At 37.3% G+C, this 18761-nt stretch overlaps 1 protein-coding gene across 7 annotated transcripts in view; it reads left to right on the plus strand.

The window, feature by feature from the left end:
• GDAP1 (ganglioside induced differentiation associated protein 1) overlaps nt 1-17452 on the plus strand; it is a 47811-nt gene extending 30359 nt beyond the window's left edge. For 3 of the 7 annotated variants that reach the window (XM_081266552.1, XM_081266551.1, XM_081266553.1), the window contains 5 exons: nt 686-878; nt 10301-10474; nt 11902-11996; nt 12817-12931; nt 14323-17452. In XM_081266552.1, the coding sequence (XP_081122678.1) occupies nt 773-878; nt 10301-10474; nt 11902-11996; nt 12817-12931; nt 14323-14705 (873 nt within the window). In that variant the 5' untranslated portion in view covers nt 686-772 and the 3' untranslated portion in view covers nt 14706-17452. The remainder of the gene's footprint in view (nt 1-685; nt 879-10300; nt 10475-11901; nt 11997-12816; nt 12932-14322) is intronic. The other 4 variants (XM_081266555.1, XM_081266557.1, XM_081266556.1 and 1 more) reach the window with 2 other exon arrangements.
• Nucleotides 17453-18761: the final 1309 nt, after the last annotated feature.

Below are 18761 nucleotides of genomic sequence, written 5' to 3' on the forward strand. Positions count from 1 at the left end.
GACAGCTCCCGCTGGGTGTCGCCGGGCCACGCCGGCCTACCCAGAAACCCGCCTCCGGAGTCCTAACCCGGCGGGCACGCGCTCCGGGGCTGGGGTGAGCTTTGGGAAAAGGCGGGAGAATCCGTCTGGGATGGAAAGGGAGTGACCCAACACTGCCAGTCGTGACATGCAATGAGAAAGCATCACTTTCAGAATCTGAAAGGCCTCTCTGGACCTTGCGCGCCGGGCCCTGTTGAGTCTGGCAGACGGAGGCGCCTTAATTCAACCGCTTAATAATCTATATTCTTTTTTAACTCTCCCTTCTTCACTCTTCCTAAAATTCACTCTCTCCATCAAGGCCCAGGATACCTGTACTTAAACCTCTTGTCGGGGAAGGACCCATAATGAGGTTTAGGACATAAAGTGGTGGTGATGGGAAAGGTGACTATAATCAATACAGACAGAATCATTTTCAGTACTTTGTCTTCTCTCTCTCTCTCTCTCTTTTTTTTTTTTTTTTTTTTTTTTTAAGAGTAGGACCCTGGAATACATCTCACTTATTCGTTCTATGAATAGTTATCATTATAAAGAACTTTTAAAATGTTAATATCTCTGGAAGCCCAGCAAGGCTGCTTAGTAGTATCCAGGAAGTCATTTAACGGGGAAAGCTTATCTGCACTGCAGTAACCCTTGTGAACTCTTCCAGGTGCGTTTGGTAATTGCTGAAAAGGCATTGAAGTGCGAGGAACATGATGTAAGTCTGCCCCTGAGTGAGCACAATGAGCCTTGGTTTATGCGTTTGAACTCAACTGGAGAAGTGCCTGTCCTTATCCACGGGGAAAACATAATTTGTGAGGCCACTCAGATCATTGATTATCTTGAACAGACTTTCCTGGATGGTAATGTTAAGGCTATTTGTGATTTCTTGGATTTACTCTCAACACAAATGTGCACCTTCTTTCTCTCCCTCGTCCCTCTCCCCTCCCTCCCCCTCTCTCTCTCCCCTCCCTCCCCCTCTCTCTCTCCCCTTTCTCTTTTATTATGGTGGATTAGTTATTAAAAACCTTTTCCATTTCCATAAGCACACGAATATAATATAGGTCAATAACAAATTTTGCATAAACCAGTATGCATAAACTCTGTTTAAAAGAATTTCATTTAAAGTACAAATGTTAATGTCAGATTTTTTTCTTTTAAATCTATTTGCAGAAAACCCTGCAGGTGTGTGGCTTGTGGTTGTGATTTAATTGCCTTAGAGTCAAATTCAGAATACTGATTCTAAATATACACTGTGAAAACCAATTCAATCTATCAAGTGGTTTCATCTTAAGAGGAAAAAGAGGAATAAACCTCAGAAAAAGTAGAATAGAACATTAGTGTACTTCGATTTCTATGTCCTAGTACTTCTGTATAGTTGGAATTTTTAAAATCTTTTTTTTTTTTTTAAAAAAAAAACAGAATAGGGCTTAAATTTGTATAGTGTTTGTCAGTAATAGTCATTTAATAGCTTATATATCAAACATTTTATAGTTTCTATTTCAGTCAGTCATCAAATGAAGCTGTCTGAGACAGGCAAGATAGACTAATTATTACCATTTTGTACATGAAGAAAGAGGAACAGAGGGCTACTCAAGGCAATATAGCCATTTTATAGCAGGGTCTTTGGCCGCTATCGCCTTCATACCAAATGGGCTGTTTCCCGTAGTCTTTGCCACTTACATGTTCTCACTTATTCCTAATGACAACCCTTTTAGGTGAACTGTGGCTTCAGTGATTTGCCCAAGATTACACTGCTGATCGCTGGTGGAGCTGAGGGCAGGGCATGGGGCTCCTAATTTTCAGCTGAGTTTTCTTCTAAGAGAACTGAGATCCAGTTACTTTTCATCTACTACTAGTTATGCTAATGTTTAATTTCATAGGATGAAACCAGCACGTAAGCCCAAATTAGAAGCAACTGAGGAAGGAAATTATCAGACCAAGAATTATCTGAGGTATCCAGAAGGAAAATGGGTATGAGACCTAAATGAGGAGGATGGGAAAGCCCAAGAACTTAGATGAGCAATCCCTATTCTTATTTGTGTGTGTGTGTGTGTGTGCCGCGCACACACGCATGTGCACACATACATATACATACACACATACACACTCGCTAAGGGGATACCACTATTAAAATTTAATTTCTTAGATTCTGGATTCTGATTGCACGATTAAAGGTGACCTTGGCCTAAATCAAATGTTTTCATGAACTACTTATTCTTCACTATTATTTGTTGTTGCTTATATGCTGGGAATCATACTGAAAATAGTGACTGATTTGACAATTTTTCTCAACCTTAAGCTTTTTGGAAATGGATAAGTCTGTTAATATAATTTGTATTTCTTGGGAGAAATGATTATGCTAATGAACAAAAAATGTGTAACAATTCTATTTTATATGATAAAAATTTTTAAGTGGAAAATCATATTTAAATCTTTTTGGTAGCGTTGATGAACTAATACTACTACTGTCATATTACACATCTCTTGCACCTTCTTTTTCTCCTTCTTATACTGTTTTTCCTCCTGAGAAATTCTGCAATGATATTTTATGACATAGTAATGTTACTGATATTAGGTTTCCTTAAAATTTTCCTTAGGCTTTCTCTTTTGCTTTTACCATATAATAATGACAAAAATGAAATGCATTCTGGGTCTTGCTAAGTTATGTTTAGATAATTAACCCAGGGAAATACTGGATTTTGTTTTATGATTGCTTATTGAAATAGAGGGGAGGTTACTCTGAACTACATGATAGAATGGAAATATAGAATTGCAGACTTTGTTCTAGTTGAGCTTTTATAAGAAAGCAACCAAGAGTTCCAGCTTTTAGTCTGATGCACCTACTAAGTTGCTGAATACCTTTAGTGATTAAATTTCTCTATTTGCCTTTTAGATTAGGTGATTCAGGTTTATCAGTTGTAGAGAGAAAGCAAGTCCAATGAACTCTTATTTCACTCTTTCCTCTTTCCCAGGAGGGTAAGTATCCAATTGGAAAGGATTAAAAAAAAAGATTAAGGGATCTATAATTTATGGTAGATAGAAAGACAGAAAGAGAGCAATAGTCATATAAATCAAGTCTAATCCAGTTGAAAGGTCAAGATGAAATTTACCTCAGAGTATTGGAATTAAAAAAACAAAACACACATCAGTGTTATCACTATTGTAATTAAGATACTTAATTTTTATCTTTAAGAACTCATGGGGAAATAGGAAAAGAGCCAGACAAGTGATAAACCTAATCCCAGCAGTTAAAAGAAAGGAGAGAGTGGAATCCTATGATCCTGGCATTTAAACTGTGTTGTATCCACCAGCAGCACTGACATCACCCAAGAGCTTGTTAGAATGCAGCACTGTAAATCTCACAGCAGATCTACAGAATTAGAACCTTTGTTTTAACAAGAACCCTGCGTGATTTATATGTACATTAAAGTTTGAGAATAATGCTATAAATTACTGTGTTGAAGCTTTAAGCACTGTTGTAAATTACTGACTTGAAGTCTGGCAGAATTCTAGAATGGACTGCCAATGTTTTTTTTCCCCCCCTTTCCAATTAAATAACTACTCTCCTGGGAAAGAGAAAAGAGTGAAATAAGAGTTGGTTGGATCTGTTGTATCTCTGCAACTGATAAAATTGCCAAGGGTTTTTAAAATATAGTTTTAAAAGTTTTGGGTCTTTCAGTAGAAGAAATTAGTTTAAGTCTCAACATGGCTTGAGAATGTGACAAACATATTTTAAAAAGGTGTTTATTATGTATCAGCCATGGTTGTAGATACATTGTATCTTGATATAAGTAGGGCATTTCAGATCACTTTATACAATACCCTTGTGGGATAAAGAGACAAATATAGCTAGCTGATAGTAATGCACCATTTGTAGATGAATAAATTAGCATGTTGACGGATATTCATTTATAGATTTGTTATACCAGGTTGCCCTTCTAGCTATGGACTCTTATTTTACTTATGATTATTTTTATCATACTTTATTTTAAATATGTGAATGACTTATAGAGTACTATAAGCACCATGAGGTCAGAGACAATGCCTATCTTATTAAAAACTGTATTCCCAATGCCTTGCACAAGTGAATGCTTTTTAATGGGTGCTTTAAAATGCTTTTGAATGATTAAAATGAGTGAATTATTGAAATAGGTGTCAGTCTGGATGGGGATCTCTAGGGCATTCTTTTCATTTTAGCTGTGCTGGGGATTTAATCCAGAGTCTTGTGCATCCTGGTAACCTCTATACCACTGAGCCTCAACCCTCAACCCTAGTACTCTATAGTCTTCAATTCTCTGACTTGAACCTGAAGATCGTATAAATGAGTTGAATAAAGACATAGAAGACATTCTATTACATATGTGAATGACAGAAAATCTAAAATGGTTAAAATGATGACCATCTTAAGAAATGTTTCTGATGGAATAAGAATTAAAAAAAAAAGCTCAGATAAACTTTAATGAGGCTAATGTAATAAATGAATTTTGTTTTTAAAATCAGCTGACTTAAGGAAGGATAATGAAACAAAAGGCTAGTGTGATCTCAGGTTCTATCTGGACTGTACAGGTGGTAATCCTCTGCATTCAAAGTTGGTCAGGACATTTGGCATTTTGTCTAGGTATGGATAGGATTTTGAGGAATGTTGACATGTCAGAATGATAATAAGCAGATGTGGTTCAAGAGGTGTGATGAGGAGAAGCTGGTGTGGCTGTTCTTCTAAAGAACAACAGCATATAATGAACCAGTATCCCTGTTGTCCTTTGCTCTCCTTTTTTATTCTGTCAACTGGGGTCTATACTAAAAATAAGGATTTGCTTGACCTTTTTGTGTACCACTATTCACGTCTATATCTTTGTGCTTTTGCGATGATCCATTAAATAATGGATAGTTTTAGGGGAGAAATATGAGAGTCAAGGTAATCCTTTTCAAGTCTTAGCCTAAAATCGTGCATATATAAATTGGTTAATGGCTATGTTTGATTATTTTTTGTTTTTGTTTTTGGAAAGCATACACATGGAGGAAGGATGTAGACATGACTGATATTGTCCAGGCAAGACTTGGGCCAAAGGAGGAATTTAGACAGACCCAATTAAGAGCTGGCCTGGTGCTCCCCTTTCATTCATTCTTTCAGTAGCCATTTATTGGGTATTAATTGGGTGCAAGATCCCAGCATACTTCAGAGATCCCAAATCATTGGAAACTTATTAATCTTCAAATATTTTTTTCCTATAAGTTCAATAAAAGTTTCTAATTTGTTTTTAATATATGCATATGCTATTATTACTATTCAGTTTTTCATGTACTTGATATCTTCTTCAGTGCAGGTGTGTAATGAATAATTCTATTAAAGCAAGCCATTGATTAAGTTAGATGAGGTATGACAGTAAGCAAATTAGGCAAACTCAGGAACAGGATATGACAAGGACACACTAATATGAATTTTAAAATCCAGCTATTTATTTCCTATTCAAAATTTCTTTAAATAAAATTTAATTTGGCTACTAGATTTAAAAAACGAGTATGAAGTTACTCTAAAATATTAGAACATCTGATAATTTATTATGCCAAATAACTGAATGGTAAGCTAGAATCAATGATATATGATGAATATTGAGTTTTGGTAATTTAATATGTTATAATTTGAAAATTATATCCTGTGCCTTATATCATTTAAAGTGTTTAGAAATTGAATTTTCTTTGGAAATAATCAACTATCCTGGTCTGATATTAGAATAACATATAAGTCTGACCAGGAAATATACATTTATTTTATAAATACAGTATATATTAAAATTCAAGCATAACATTTTAAAAAACATTAATTTTGAAGTAATTGTTACATTAAAATATTTAAGGCCAGTTGTTAAGGTTTATAAAATGATTTTATGCTTATCAATGAATGGTTTTCGTATATAATGCTCATATATAATTAAATAATTGAATAACTTCATATACCTTTTAGCATATCTACTGAAAGCTTCATATTAACACAAACTGGAGAAAATGGTAAGGAAGAGAAAATGAGTCTTTAAGATTAATGATTATGTCAATAAAAGTTGCTCGAAAAGAAGTTATTGTTTTACTTTGTGATTTGTCCAATTTTAGCAGACAGGGATATTGAAGTGCAGAGGCCATAGTTCTGTAAGTGTATCCAACAGTTGGCACAAGTAATATTTGTCCCTCTCATTGCAAATGTTTCTGTTAAAAGTCTTAAATATAATACCTATCAAAGTAGTTGAACATTTACTATATAATGTATAAGTCATTTTGAAAAATAAATGCTAGATTTGTCTCTGTCTCAGAAAACCCTGGAGGCATATCGTGAGTTCACATAATTTGACACCAAGTGTTTTTTTCTCTTTTGTGTTTAGATTTAATCTTTCTAGTACCAAAGTGATGAGAGTCTTTAGTCTGCTTGTAGCCATATCTTTTGCTTCAGGTCATAACTTGTTTACTGTTATTATGTTTTTAAATAGCTTGATGGATGCCTAATTTAAGGGTACACTATTGTTCAGTTACTTATGTATGTACTCATGCCCCCACTATGCAATAAAAAAAGCAATAGAATTAGATTTGAATTTTAATGTGTTTTCATTAATCTAATAAGGAAGATAGGGAAGTTACTAAAATAGACCTGAGGGGTGTGTCTTCCTTGAAAACAAGACATAATAATGGCTTTATCCACTGTCACTAGAGATGTTAGGAAACCAGAGCAGTTAATTTAGTAGAATAATGGAAACTTACACTTTTAAACTCCTAACTCTTTTCATTTTTGCCCTTGAGAAAACCCATTGTGTTTTTGTTTTTTGTTTAAATAGCCTAGAGCTATTATTGTTATTGTTATTCTACTCAGCAACACAGGGGCTTACATACAGGCCATTTGTTTCCACTAAATGGCTGCAGAATGCTTCTATTGTTGTTTTTGCCTCCCCCCCCCCTTTGGTTTCTCTTGCTGTTATCACATCTTTCTTTCTGCTATAGGAACTCTGCTTTATCTCTATTGGCATCTTTCTAATTTGCCACCTAGTTTAGGTGCAATACAAGACCTGCCTTGTCACTTATTTAATTGGTCTTCTGTCAATTTATCTATTTATTCTTTTTGTTGTTGGTAGTGGTCCTGGATATTGAACCCAGGGCCTTGTGCATGCTGAACACATATCCTGCAACTGAGCTTACACCCCAACCCTGATTTATTCTTGCAGTCACCAAGCATGGCTCTTTCTGTGCAACCTCGCTCCCCAATACTGGAACCTCCTCTCATCACTTGCTTCTGAAAACTCCCCTGATTCCCTGCCCTTCCTCTGTGTACTGTATATAACCAAGATGCTCAATGAAAGAGTTGGAAACTAAAATAGAATGGGATTGGGAGGGAAGATATCTTGTACAATTCAAAGGAAATTCCCAACTGTCTTTTGAAAAATTGTTGCCAGAGGCAGTGGATGCTGCAGTGCCCTGGGGTGAGGAGGCTGCCTGTGTGATGTTGGATAGGACATCCTTGAAGCATGTGGGGAGAAAAGGGAGATGGGTAGAAAGTATGGATGCAGTGGGCATCTTACGCTGTGTCTGGTGGAGTACTTTAGGAGATAGTAGATGGCAAAGGCAGGAGAAGAAGAAATTTATTTTCATGAATTTAAGCATTTGTTCTCCTATGAAGAATTCAGGTTTGGCAGATGGAACTAACCCAGGAAGCAATTAGACGTTGTTTTTCCTGGGAAGGAAGTAGAATGCTGCTCTGGAGAATGCTTCAGAGCCCGGCACCAGAGGCAGCCAGAGCCAGCAGTCATCAATTTGACATATGGGAAGCATTTGAAAATGTTGTGCTGTTTATGGTTATTAAAATGAGGATCTTTGATTTCCCTAAAGCAGTGGTTCTAAAACTTTTTTGGTCTCATGATCCCTTTGTCTTACAAATAATTGAGGATGCCCAAGAGTTTTGTTTATGTGGATCATTTCTATCAATACTTATATTTAGAAATTTAAACTGAGAAAATTTTAAAATGTTCAATCACACATCCTGCTAGTTGTCAAAATGATGTAGTAATCACCTTTCCTGTGGCCTCTGGAAATTTCTGCCCTATGCTTAAGAAACAGCAAGAGTGAAAAAGCAAACAACATCTTAGTGTGTTGCTATTAAAAAGTAGCTTTGATTTTGTGGATTCTCCGCAAGGTGTCTTGGGGGAAACAAATAATTGTAAGGATCCTTAGTCTATATGTTGAAAATGTTGTCCTTAAGGATTTAGGAATAGAATTTAGGAGAGCTGAAATATTTGAGAAAAAATTGTCTTTATTTTTACTAATTTCTAACAGGAACCTATCATTTCCTTTCATTACCATATAATAATGGTATAATCCATAACAATATCAGGAATGCTTATGACTTTGTTACCAATGAAAATCAGATCCATTAATGGTATATTAAATTATTATAGATATCTTAATATTTTTTAACTAGGGTAGTTATTAGACCTGCTGCTATTATTCATGTGTTAAAGAGGCATGCATATTAGTATTTTATCATTTAAAGTTATTTTCAATATAATTTCTTTTGCAATCCCATGTCTTGTATTTTATGCATTTAAGAACATTAGTATTTTGAGAAGAGTTTGGTGGTAAATGAGAGGCTAAAAATTCCTTAAGAATTCAAGGCCTGGGATCTGTGGTCTGCATGGAAATGACTACCATGCATTAGTTGGGTCCTGGTGCATTGCACGTTCACTGTAGAGGTCCTGAGAAGTGAATCCAAGGAGCTAATTGTAAGGTCCTCTGCGTTGAGAGCCTGACTGTGGCATAAGTGACTTACCTGCCCTTTTTCCATGTGGGGTCAGTATTGCAGTATGTTCTGGTGTGGTAATCTTTTGGAGGAGCAGAATGTAGCTGATACTTCATTCTTGGTTATTCTAATGCAGCCTTTAGTGTTGGACTCTCCAGCAGGGAATTAGACATTTGTCTGCTGGTTTGAAGAGTAATCCATCTTCTTATTTTTTTTTCCTTAGAGTCAGAAATAGCCTGCTAGTTTAAAAAGCTTATTCTGCTTGGTCAGACATTAGGAGATCTTGCCTGAAATGCTCTGTTGATGGCAACCAACTATGAATCATTGACATTTATGAATGAGTATGAAATTCTCAGAAGGATTCTAAATTAAATAGGTAATGCAAACTAAGAAATCAATATATAAAGAATATTGAGGCTGTTTCTTTCATTAGGCAGAATAAGCTGGTTGGTGGTTTTTCAGGGATGGTTTAAGAAACTGTGGGAAATGATTCTAAGGGGACATATTCCTGACATTTGGGTCACAGTCTTCACTATTATTCTTTCTGGATAGTCTCTAAATCCTTTGAAGATATTATAATAATATCATAAAATAGAGCATTACATCTCACTGGAACCAGATGCCTTCAGTTCTTGTTCTGCTTCTAAATAGCTGTGAGATCCTAGGAGAACTTCTCAGTCTCCATATCTCACTGTCTTCACTAACTACTTCAGAGCTTCTTTCTTCAACTCCAGTATTCTAAAATAACTGACGTTGGGAAAGTATTAATTATAAGTCAGTGAGCACCTACTGTATCAGACATTATATTAGGCACTAGGGATTTAGCAGAGAACAATATATGATTTCTGCCTGCAAAGAGTCTGCAGTCTAGATTTTAACCTGCCCTCAAGTGAAGATTCAAGTGGAACACACTTTCCAGATAATAGCTGTTCCTAGGGAAAGTGCAGCTGTGATATATGAGCAAAGGCTTTTGTTGTTTCATTCAGATTGTCATTTCATATTTATATAGTATTAGTAGGGTCACTCCTAGTGTTGGTTGATTATTTTCCCATAGTGAGTATTCCTTCACTTGTGGAGGGCCTAAAATATGTTTCTTCTCAGGAAGATGTTCATGATGCAAAAAGATACAACTATTTACAGAGTGATAATTTCTGTATAAGAGTATGTGCCGGTATTATGGGTATGCAGAGGAAGGCACACCTGAGGTAATTGATGAGTGATAGATGCAGGAGGTTGGGCATGCTTCATGGAGCAAGTGGTGTAAAGAACTGGACTTTGAGGATTCAACAGCAGTTTGCAAAGTGGAGAAGTGAGAGGATGTCAGTGTGATTGTGGTTTGGAATCTGGTCTAGTGCATCAGGCTATTTCAAACAGACTGGACAGGGGACATAATCTTTTAAATGTAATTATATAATGTTGAAATGTTAATGATGAGGGATGAGGGTTTTTGCTTTTGGATGTAACGTTTGTAACTTTTTCTTCAATACTTGTGTTTATGTTTTTGTATTTTAGAAAGAACACCCAGGTTAATGCCTGATAAAGGAAGCATGTATTATCCACGAGTGCAACATTATCGAGAGCTTCTGGACTCCTTGCCAATGGATGCCTATACACATGGCTGCATTTTACACCCTGAGCTGACTGTGGACTCCATGATCCCAGCTTATGCAACCACAAGGATTCGCAGTATGTAAAAATTTTAAAGACCTGGAATTCAGTCTGAAATTTTCTTTCTTTCTTTCTTTTTTTTTTGGTGGGGGGCTACCAGGGATTGAACTCAGGGGCCCTCAACCGCTGAGCCATATTCCCAGCCCTATTTTGTATTTTATTTAGAGACCGGGTTTCACTGAGTTGCTTAGCACCTTGCTGTTGCTGAGGCTGGCTTTGAACTCATGATCCTCCTGCCTTAGCCTCCTGAGCTGCTGGGATTATAGGTGTGTGCCACTGTGCCCTGCTGAAGTTTTCTTTTGATTCATTTTTGAGTGATAGCATGGTCATTGAGAGGGAATAGGGTTATTGAGTGTGCTTTGTAGGCGTGCATATTCTGAATTGATCCAAGAACGAGTCAGGCTTATCTGCTCTTCTGCAAGGCAGCTGGACATTTATTTGTCCATGGACCCTGATTTGTCAGCTCTTGACTTTGAGGGCCAAGCTTGGATAAAACTTTGTAAGAGTGACCTGTGTGACAGTAGAGAACATCTTATAAAACAGATAGACTGGGAGTCAGAAAATCTGGAATCTACTTGGATTATGAACAGCTAAGTTTACATGTCTGGTCTATAATTATCATCTCATGGTGTGAGGGAGCTGGACTAGATGGTGTCTAGGCATTGCCTCTCAGTGAGTGGAGACTTATTGAGGTTGAGTTGTGACATACAGCTCTCTCCCTTCGTCCTGCCATGAGGCTAGAGGAGGGTCAGTGCACAGGAGGTAGAGCCTTCGAAGGAAGTATGCTCTATAATGCCGGTGACTGGAGACAGAGGCCCAGGGATGGTGACCATGGTCTAATTTAAGGGTGTTTGACTAGGAACAATCAAGTCCAGGTCTTCTGGATGCAGAAGCCATGTTTTCCCACCACATCATACCTTGCCTTTATCGTTCCTCTTTATGCACATTATTTTTCCTCCTTTGACACCTCTTCTCTTCCCTCTCTACTTCCTTCCTCTTCTCTTGCTTTCCCTCTTTTTCTTGTCCCCACTCTATCTCTTCATAAGTACTCATTATATGATTTGAAACACACATTCTGACTACCATTCTATCACCTATAGCGAACAATATTTTAAAAATAAGGCTTTTCCTCTTCACAAAGAAGTTCATATGGAAACTTGAAGTGCAGGAAGGGAGAACAACTCCCATGCACGGAGCCCTGGAATGTGCCAGGCCTTGCTCTACGTGCCTGTGGGAGCTGCTCAGTCCTTAGCCTGTGTGGTAGGTACTCATTAGCTCATCCTAAAGGTGAGGAGACTGAGGCATAGACAGGGCATGTCTGAGGCAGTGGCAGGGCACCAGCCCTAGAGCTCATGCCTTTACCATAGCGTTTTCCCACTCCCCCCCGTGTCTGGTACGGAAAGGAGAGAATACTTTTCTAATCTCAAAAATGCTTCTGTTATCAGGCCAAATTGGTAACACAGAGTCCGAATTGAAGAAACTTGCTGAAGAAAACCCTGATTTACAGGAGGCATACATCGCCAAACAGAAGCGGCTCAAAGTGAGTGACCAGGCTGTCTGCAGTCGACATTCAACTATTTGTAGAACTTCTTCTATTAAAGCTTGCTGTTCACCAGTGTGTATTACCTGTAGCTTATGCTTTCTTTTAGAAAAAATTTTCATTACTACATTTGATAGCTAAACCAAGAGATGATTGTATAGGAAGCAGATACTGAACATGCTAGCTGCCATGGAAGATTATAAAATGCAACAGCAAATTAACACAATAAGCCATTTCTAGGCCTGTGTCCCTCCACATGTGACACTGGCTTGCTCTGCCCCCTGACAAGGAGCAGCAGTTCCTTTTGCTTTCTGTTGATTCTTTCCCTATGACCCATCAACACATGGAAGACTCTCCCACAGTATAGATGTGACAGCAGCAGCACTCCCAACTGTCCCTCCATTTCCACCTTCCTTTATCCTCTCTTAGCTAAACGAGCTCCTCAGGAGAAATGCCTGTGCACATAGCTGTTGTCCCTCACTGTCCACTTGCTGCACTCAGACTTCTGCTTTGTTCCTAACCTTTGGGTCATTCATTCTCTCAAGGCTGCTCTAACTGATTCTTCACTGTGGACTAGAGGAGGCTCTATGTGCCTCACATTTGACCAGTGGGCTGTGGTTCTAGTCTTGCGATGTTTCCACAGCTGGTGTATTTCCCTGCAATTTCACATTGGCTTTGACAAAGTTATTATATATTTTTTTCCATTATCTAAAATAAACAGGTTCCAACTCTGTAAGAATTTATATCTAATTTTTGCTATGTGGATACTTTTTGTAGGCATAGATAACCTATTTAGTTTCTTTCTTTGGTTATTAATTAGTCAAAGCTGCTTGATCATGACAATGTCAAATACTTGAAGAAAATTCTTGATGAGTTGGAGAAGGTCTTGGATCAGGTTGAAACTGAGTTGCAAAGAAGAAATGAAGAAACCCCAGGTAGGTTCTCCTTTATATTCTTTTTCTTCTTTCAAAATCAGGAGTACTTATAGGAACATCACAAATCTCACCAAGCATGTTATGTTTGTAATCTGTCTTTTATTGTTATTATTCATGGGCAGATTTAATTATGATAGCAACAATGCTGTTGCTCTGAGAAGAACTCAGGTATCTAATTGTAACTTACTCTATATGAAATATGATGGGTGAAGTATTTTTCTGCACCATTTGTATTTTGGTTGGGAGATTCCTCCATAACCTGTTTTACACATTTGTAATTAGTTTGTTTGAATAACCTGAGTAATTACTTGAATGCCCTTCTGATTTTTTCCTTAGGTAGGGAGACATCTTTCAGTCTAAAGTGTAAAGTGGGAGCCAGAATGTGTGTATCTGTAGGATGACTGGTGAGCATCCATGTGTTGCACCTGTGAATTTTAGGACTAAGCCATCACCCAGGTGTATACACGTGGACCATTTGTGCTACTCTGATGACAGAGTTGAAGACCATGTTTCCTGAAACCTGTTTATAATAGGAACTCTCTTCTGCTTTCAATAAGTATAGTCATCCCTTCGTCTCGATGAGGGCCCATTAGGACACTAAAATCCTTGGATTCCCAAATCCCTTACATAAAATAATACAGTATTTGCACATTACCAAAGCACGTTCTCCTGTATATTTAGATTACTTGTAATATGTAACATAATGTAAATGCCATGAAAATAGTTGTTATACTCTATTGTTTAAGGAATAATATCAAGAAAAAAGTCCATAATTGTTCAGTACAAATGCAGTTTTCTTTTTCAAATATTTTTGATCCATGGAGGTGGAGCCTGTGGATAATAAGGGCTTACTATGACTACAGCAATAGCCCCTGAGTGATGTTTGAAGCTTAACTTGATGATTTTTCTAAGGCGCACCTGTGTTTTCTTTCCAGGAGGAAGTGTCTTTTAACTCCTTTGGTTCACAGGCTTTCAACTTCTGAGGTCTTTACAAAATGATAGAATGGCTTTGAGCTAAAGTGATTCCAATGTTACCTAAGGACTTAGGTGGCTGACAGATGTCTAAACAAGTCTCCTTTAGTTTGGGATACATTTTCATGGACTTTTTTTTTTTTTAAGCATAAAATTACTTAGTGTTATTGTCAAGGAAATTTGCCATAGCCTTCATTTTTAAAAAAAATTTATTATTTTTTTTATGTGGTGCTGAGGATCGAACCCAGTGCTTCACACATGCTAGGCGAGCACTCTTCCTCTGAGCCACGACCCCAGCCCCATAGCCTTCATTTTTTGCTCCACTTACATTTGTCCTTAAGGCTGAGACTGCAGGTACCATGTAGAGTCTGTTGATACAGTGCTTGCCTCTAATTCTCCATGTCCTTTTCTCTGATTAGAAGAGGGCCACCAGCCTTGGCTCTGCGGAGAAGCCTTTACCCTGGCAGATGTCTCTCTTGCTGTCACACTGCATCGATTGAAGTTCCTGGGTTTTGCAAGGAGGAATTGGGGAAATGGAAAGCGACCGAACTTGGAAACCTATTACGAGCGTGTCTTGAAGAGAAAAACATTTAACAAGGTTTTGGGACATGTCAACAATATATTAATCTCTGCAGTGCTGCCAACAGCATTCCGGGTGGCCAAGAAAAGGGCCCCAAAAGTTCTTGGCACCACCCTTGTGGTTGGTTTGCTTGCAGGAGTGGGATATTTTGCTTTTATGCTTTTCAGAAAGAGACTTGGCAGCATGATATTAGCGCTTAGACCCAGACCAAGTTACTTCTAGGTTTGTTGGGATATGGAGGTGGCAGCTCATCCAACCATTCAGCTAGACCCTTGTCTACTCTTACAGACCCAGTGAGGAATTGTCCTGGGCAATTAGTGAAAAGCATAATTTACTTTACTCTTTGAGTAGTTTATGTGGGGAGAGGAGGTTATGAAAATGTTTTTGTAGGTTGGTAATTGAGATGACTTATTTGCAAACCTAAACTAATTCATTCTTAAGACAAGTGCAAGGTTAAGATACGTCAAATGCTGACAGGTAGGACATAGACCTTAAAACCAAAATGCCATTCAAGTTTTGAATTCTCTTTTTGGGAGAAGGTTATTATGAACAGACAGTAATAATAGCCCACAACCACACATAGCTTTTAATCTGAGATTCTCTGAATATACTGTGTTGAGTTGTTAAGAGTATCTTCTCCTGGAACTCAGAAATCATCCTTGTTACAGGAGAAACTGGGGAAATTCTGTACCAGCACATGGGTTCAGACAGCAACAGAGTACAGCACTGCTTCATCCTGTCCTACTAGCTTCAGGCAGAAATTAGTGAGGCAAAGGAGAAGGAAAAACAGGAGAATGAAATCTGCATAGTGTACAGCAGTTGATTCTAATCTCCGGTTGCTTCCAGTGTCACTTGCAGCTGCCTGTCTCCTTGGTAAACATCACATTTAACTTTGTGGCCACCACCCACACATACATTCTTGTAATTAAGAACTCTTGAGAAGAGAAAACTGGGAAGTTGGTGGGTGTTGTGGGTTGGAGAGAACCCCAGACTTTACATACATGGCACCTCATTTGACCTTGAATACTTAGGAACACGCTTATTGATTTAATAAGATTAAGTGATTATTTATATACATGAACATGTTTATATACATTGGAACATGTCTGTCTAGCATTTACATGTCTTTAAGTGATGTTAAAATAATTCCCTATGATCCCCAATTCCGTGGCACCTGTGAGATATTACTCCTGTAGACCATTGTATCCAGACCTAGGGTCTTGGCCTCTTGGGCCATCTTTATGCACATAAATGATATGTAGATGAATGTCCCAGGTAATTAGTAGCATGGCATGCAGATGGGTAGTGGACATTTTGATGAGTGCCAGATATGCTCATTCTTCATTTGGGAAGGCTGGTGCATTAACATACAAACTGTTGTTTAGGTCTTTTATCTCTTTATGATCATTGACAAAGCCTTAAGAAATTGAAGAGAAAGAGAAATGTAAAGCCTTAATCCTTGGTAGTTGATTTAGGGAACATGAAATATATAGTGAGTGATACCCACCTGTGTTCAGCCATGTATATCCAGTCACTTTGGGGGATACCTTAGTCCATTTGGAAGAGACAGTCCCAGTGTGTCCCAAGAACAACCATAGAACCTGCAGCATTGATATGCCCAAGAAGGTAGTTTCTCTGGAGCTGGCCATCAGTGCCTTGGGAGCAGTTTTGGGTGCCTGGTGGGTAGCTTGTGCAGAGATGATGAGCTAAGGTTCATCATTATGTTACTCATAAGTGATAACAAAAGCTTGTATGGACTGTCTCAGCTGGGCTGGGCAAGTAGCCAGAGAATGTACTGTCTTTCATGAGTAGGAAGTAGACATACCTGGGGAGCAGTGAGCTTTTGATGGTAAAGCTATTCTGTAATTCCATTTTGACCTTATATTCCATTCCATGATCTAGTTGTATTAGAAAAACTTGACAAACTGGATATTTTCAGTTTACAAAAAGTCAATAATACCTCCAGAGTGAACTCGGCCCAACAACAGTGCACATGCAGCTTGTGTAACGTCTTAATTTTTCACATCCGTGATGTCACATGGGATGTCTGAATCTGTCTATTGCTGGGATATTCTAATCCTTGTGTTCAAAAGAGCCATAGAATTGATTATTCAGTAGTTCCTGTGTGTCACTCTGTTAGAAACGAGAATTGAGACATACATAAAAATGGAGTTTAATAAAAATCTGCAACAGACATTTTCCTGTGAAAGGGTTGTTGATTAAGAATAAATATTGGAAGTGGGGCTTTTCTTTTAGTATATATTACTGCATCATAGGAATCTACTAGGAAGTGTTTGCAGTTTTCTTATACAGTAGAGATACATGTGTCGATATTAAAGGTGAGACATCTAGTATTCTCACTTGTTTCATGGATCTGTTTAAAAACATTTGTCTAGCGGTGTAATGACCACTAGATGTCACTGTTCATCCAGTGGTCTAAGATCAGGAGTTCACTAGTTTCAGCCTTCTGAAATGTTTCAAGGGAAGATAAAACACTAATGACCTTAGTTTTTGAAATGAGAGCATCTTCATCAAGATTATTCATCTGCAAAAAAGCTTGAGGCAAGTCTAATATTGATTTCTAATGCTTTGTAAGTGATAATAGCATATAATGTCAAGTTGATGAGTTGAACATATTAGGTAAATAGGCACTTTTACATATTTTTCATAGTCATTGGTTAATAGCCACTGTGCTTCTGACTTTACAAAATTTGTATAAATATTAGTAGACAATGCCTGAGGTACTAAAGCTATTTGGCTATTTATGTCTTAAAACACAGACTATTTTATTGTTATCACAATTACACGCCTTTTGAATATCAAATACTTGTAAATTGCTTGCTGGATTTTTAGTAATTATTGTTATTGACACCAGAATTCTAAATCTTTGGTGTTGTTGAATATAATAAAGAGATCAAGATGCTATTCTGCCTATAAGATCAATAAAAGTAATTGGAAAACAAATATGAGCCTTAAGACAAAGTACTCATTTTGTAACCTTTTTGGGAATTGTATTTATTTATTTATTTAATTTAAAATCACAGCATCATGCAATTAGAAAAGGTAAAATAATAATTTCAGTATTGAAGATTTTTGTTATAGGATGTCATACTTAAAACATAAAAATTACCCAGTTCTTTGAAATAGGTGAAATTTTATGGTTAAAATGAATGGCAAACTTGGACTGGGGTTGTAGCTTAGTGGAAGAGTGCTTGTCTAGCATATGTGAGGCACTGGGTTCGAGTCTCAGCACCACATACAAATAAATAAAGGTCCATCAACAACTAAAAGATATTTTAAAATATTTTAAAAAATGAATGGCAGCCTAAAGAATGACATATTAATCCTGGTTATTAAAGTAACTCTTTTGCAACCAGTGTGAGCATGCACATGGTGAACACTAAACAAATATTTATCTTTGCAAAAGAATTTTGTTACATTTTTAGTAGGTTTTATATGTTACTCTTAGAATATTTATATGTACTTCTGATAGTTTTTTTCTTTCATGAAGTAAGGATTATGACTATAAAGATTACCATCTATATTTCTAGCCTTGGTAAGCTTTGCTTATTCTCATTAAATAGAAATTGAATACTGTTTTTTTTTCTTTTACACTGAACTAAGCAAAGTTTTATTTTATTGGATGTTCACAACATTACAAAGCTCTTGACATATCATATTTCATACATTAGATTCAAGTTGGTTATGAACTCCCAATTTTACCCCAAATACAGATTGCAGAATCACATCGGTTACACATCCACATTTTTACATAATGCCCTATTAGTAACTGTTGTATTCTGCTACCTTTCCTATCCTCTACTATCCCCCCTCCCCTCCCCTCCCATCTTCTCTCTCTACCCCATCTACTGTAATTCATTTCTCTCCTTGTTTATTTTCCCATTCCCCTCACAACCTCTTATGTGTAATTTTGTATAACAATGAGGGTCTCCCTCCATTACCATGCAATTTCCCTTTTCTCTCCCTTTCCCTCCCACCTAATGTATCTGTTTAATGTTGATCTTTTCTTCCTGCTCTTCCTCCCTGCTCTGTTCTTAGTTGTTCTCATTATATCAAAGAAGACATTTGGTATTTGTTTTTTAGGAATTGGCTAGCTTCACTAAGCATAATCTGCTCTAGTGCCATCCATTTCCCTGCAAATTCCATGATTTTGTCATTTTTTAGTGCTGCGTAATATTCCATGGTGTATAAATGCCACATTTTTTTTATCCATTCATCTATTGAAGGGCATCTGGGTTGGTTCCACAGTCTAGCAAT

The sequence above is a fragment of the Spermophilus citellus genome (genome assembly GCF_964194105.1).
Source record: "Spermophilus citellus genome assembly, chromosome: 14".
Classification (NCBI taxonomy): Eukaryota; Metazoa; Chordata; class Mammalia; order Rodentia; family Sciuridae; genus Spermophilus; species Spermophilus citellus.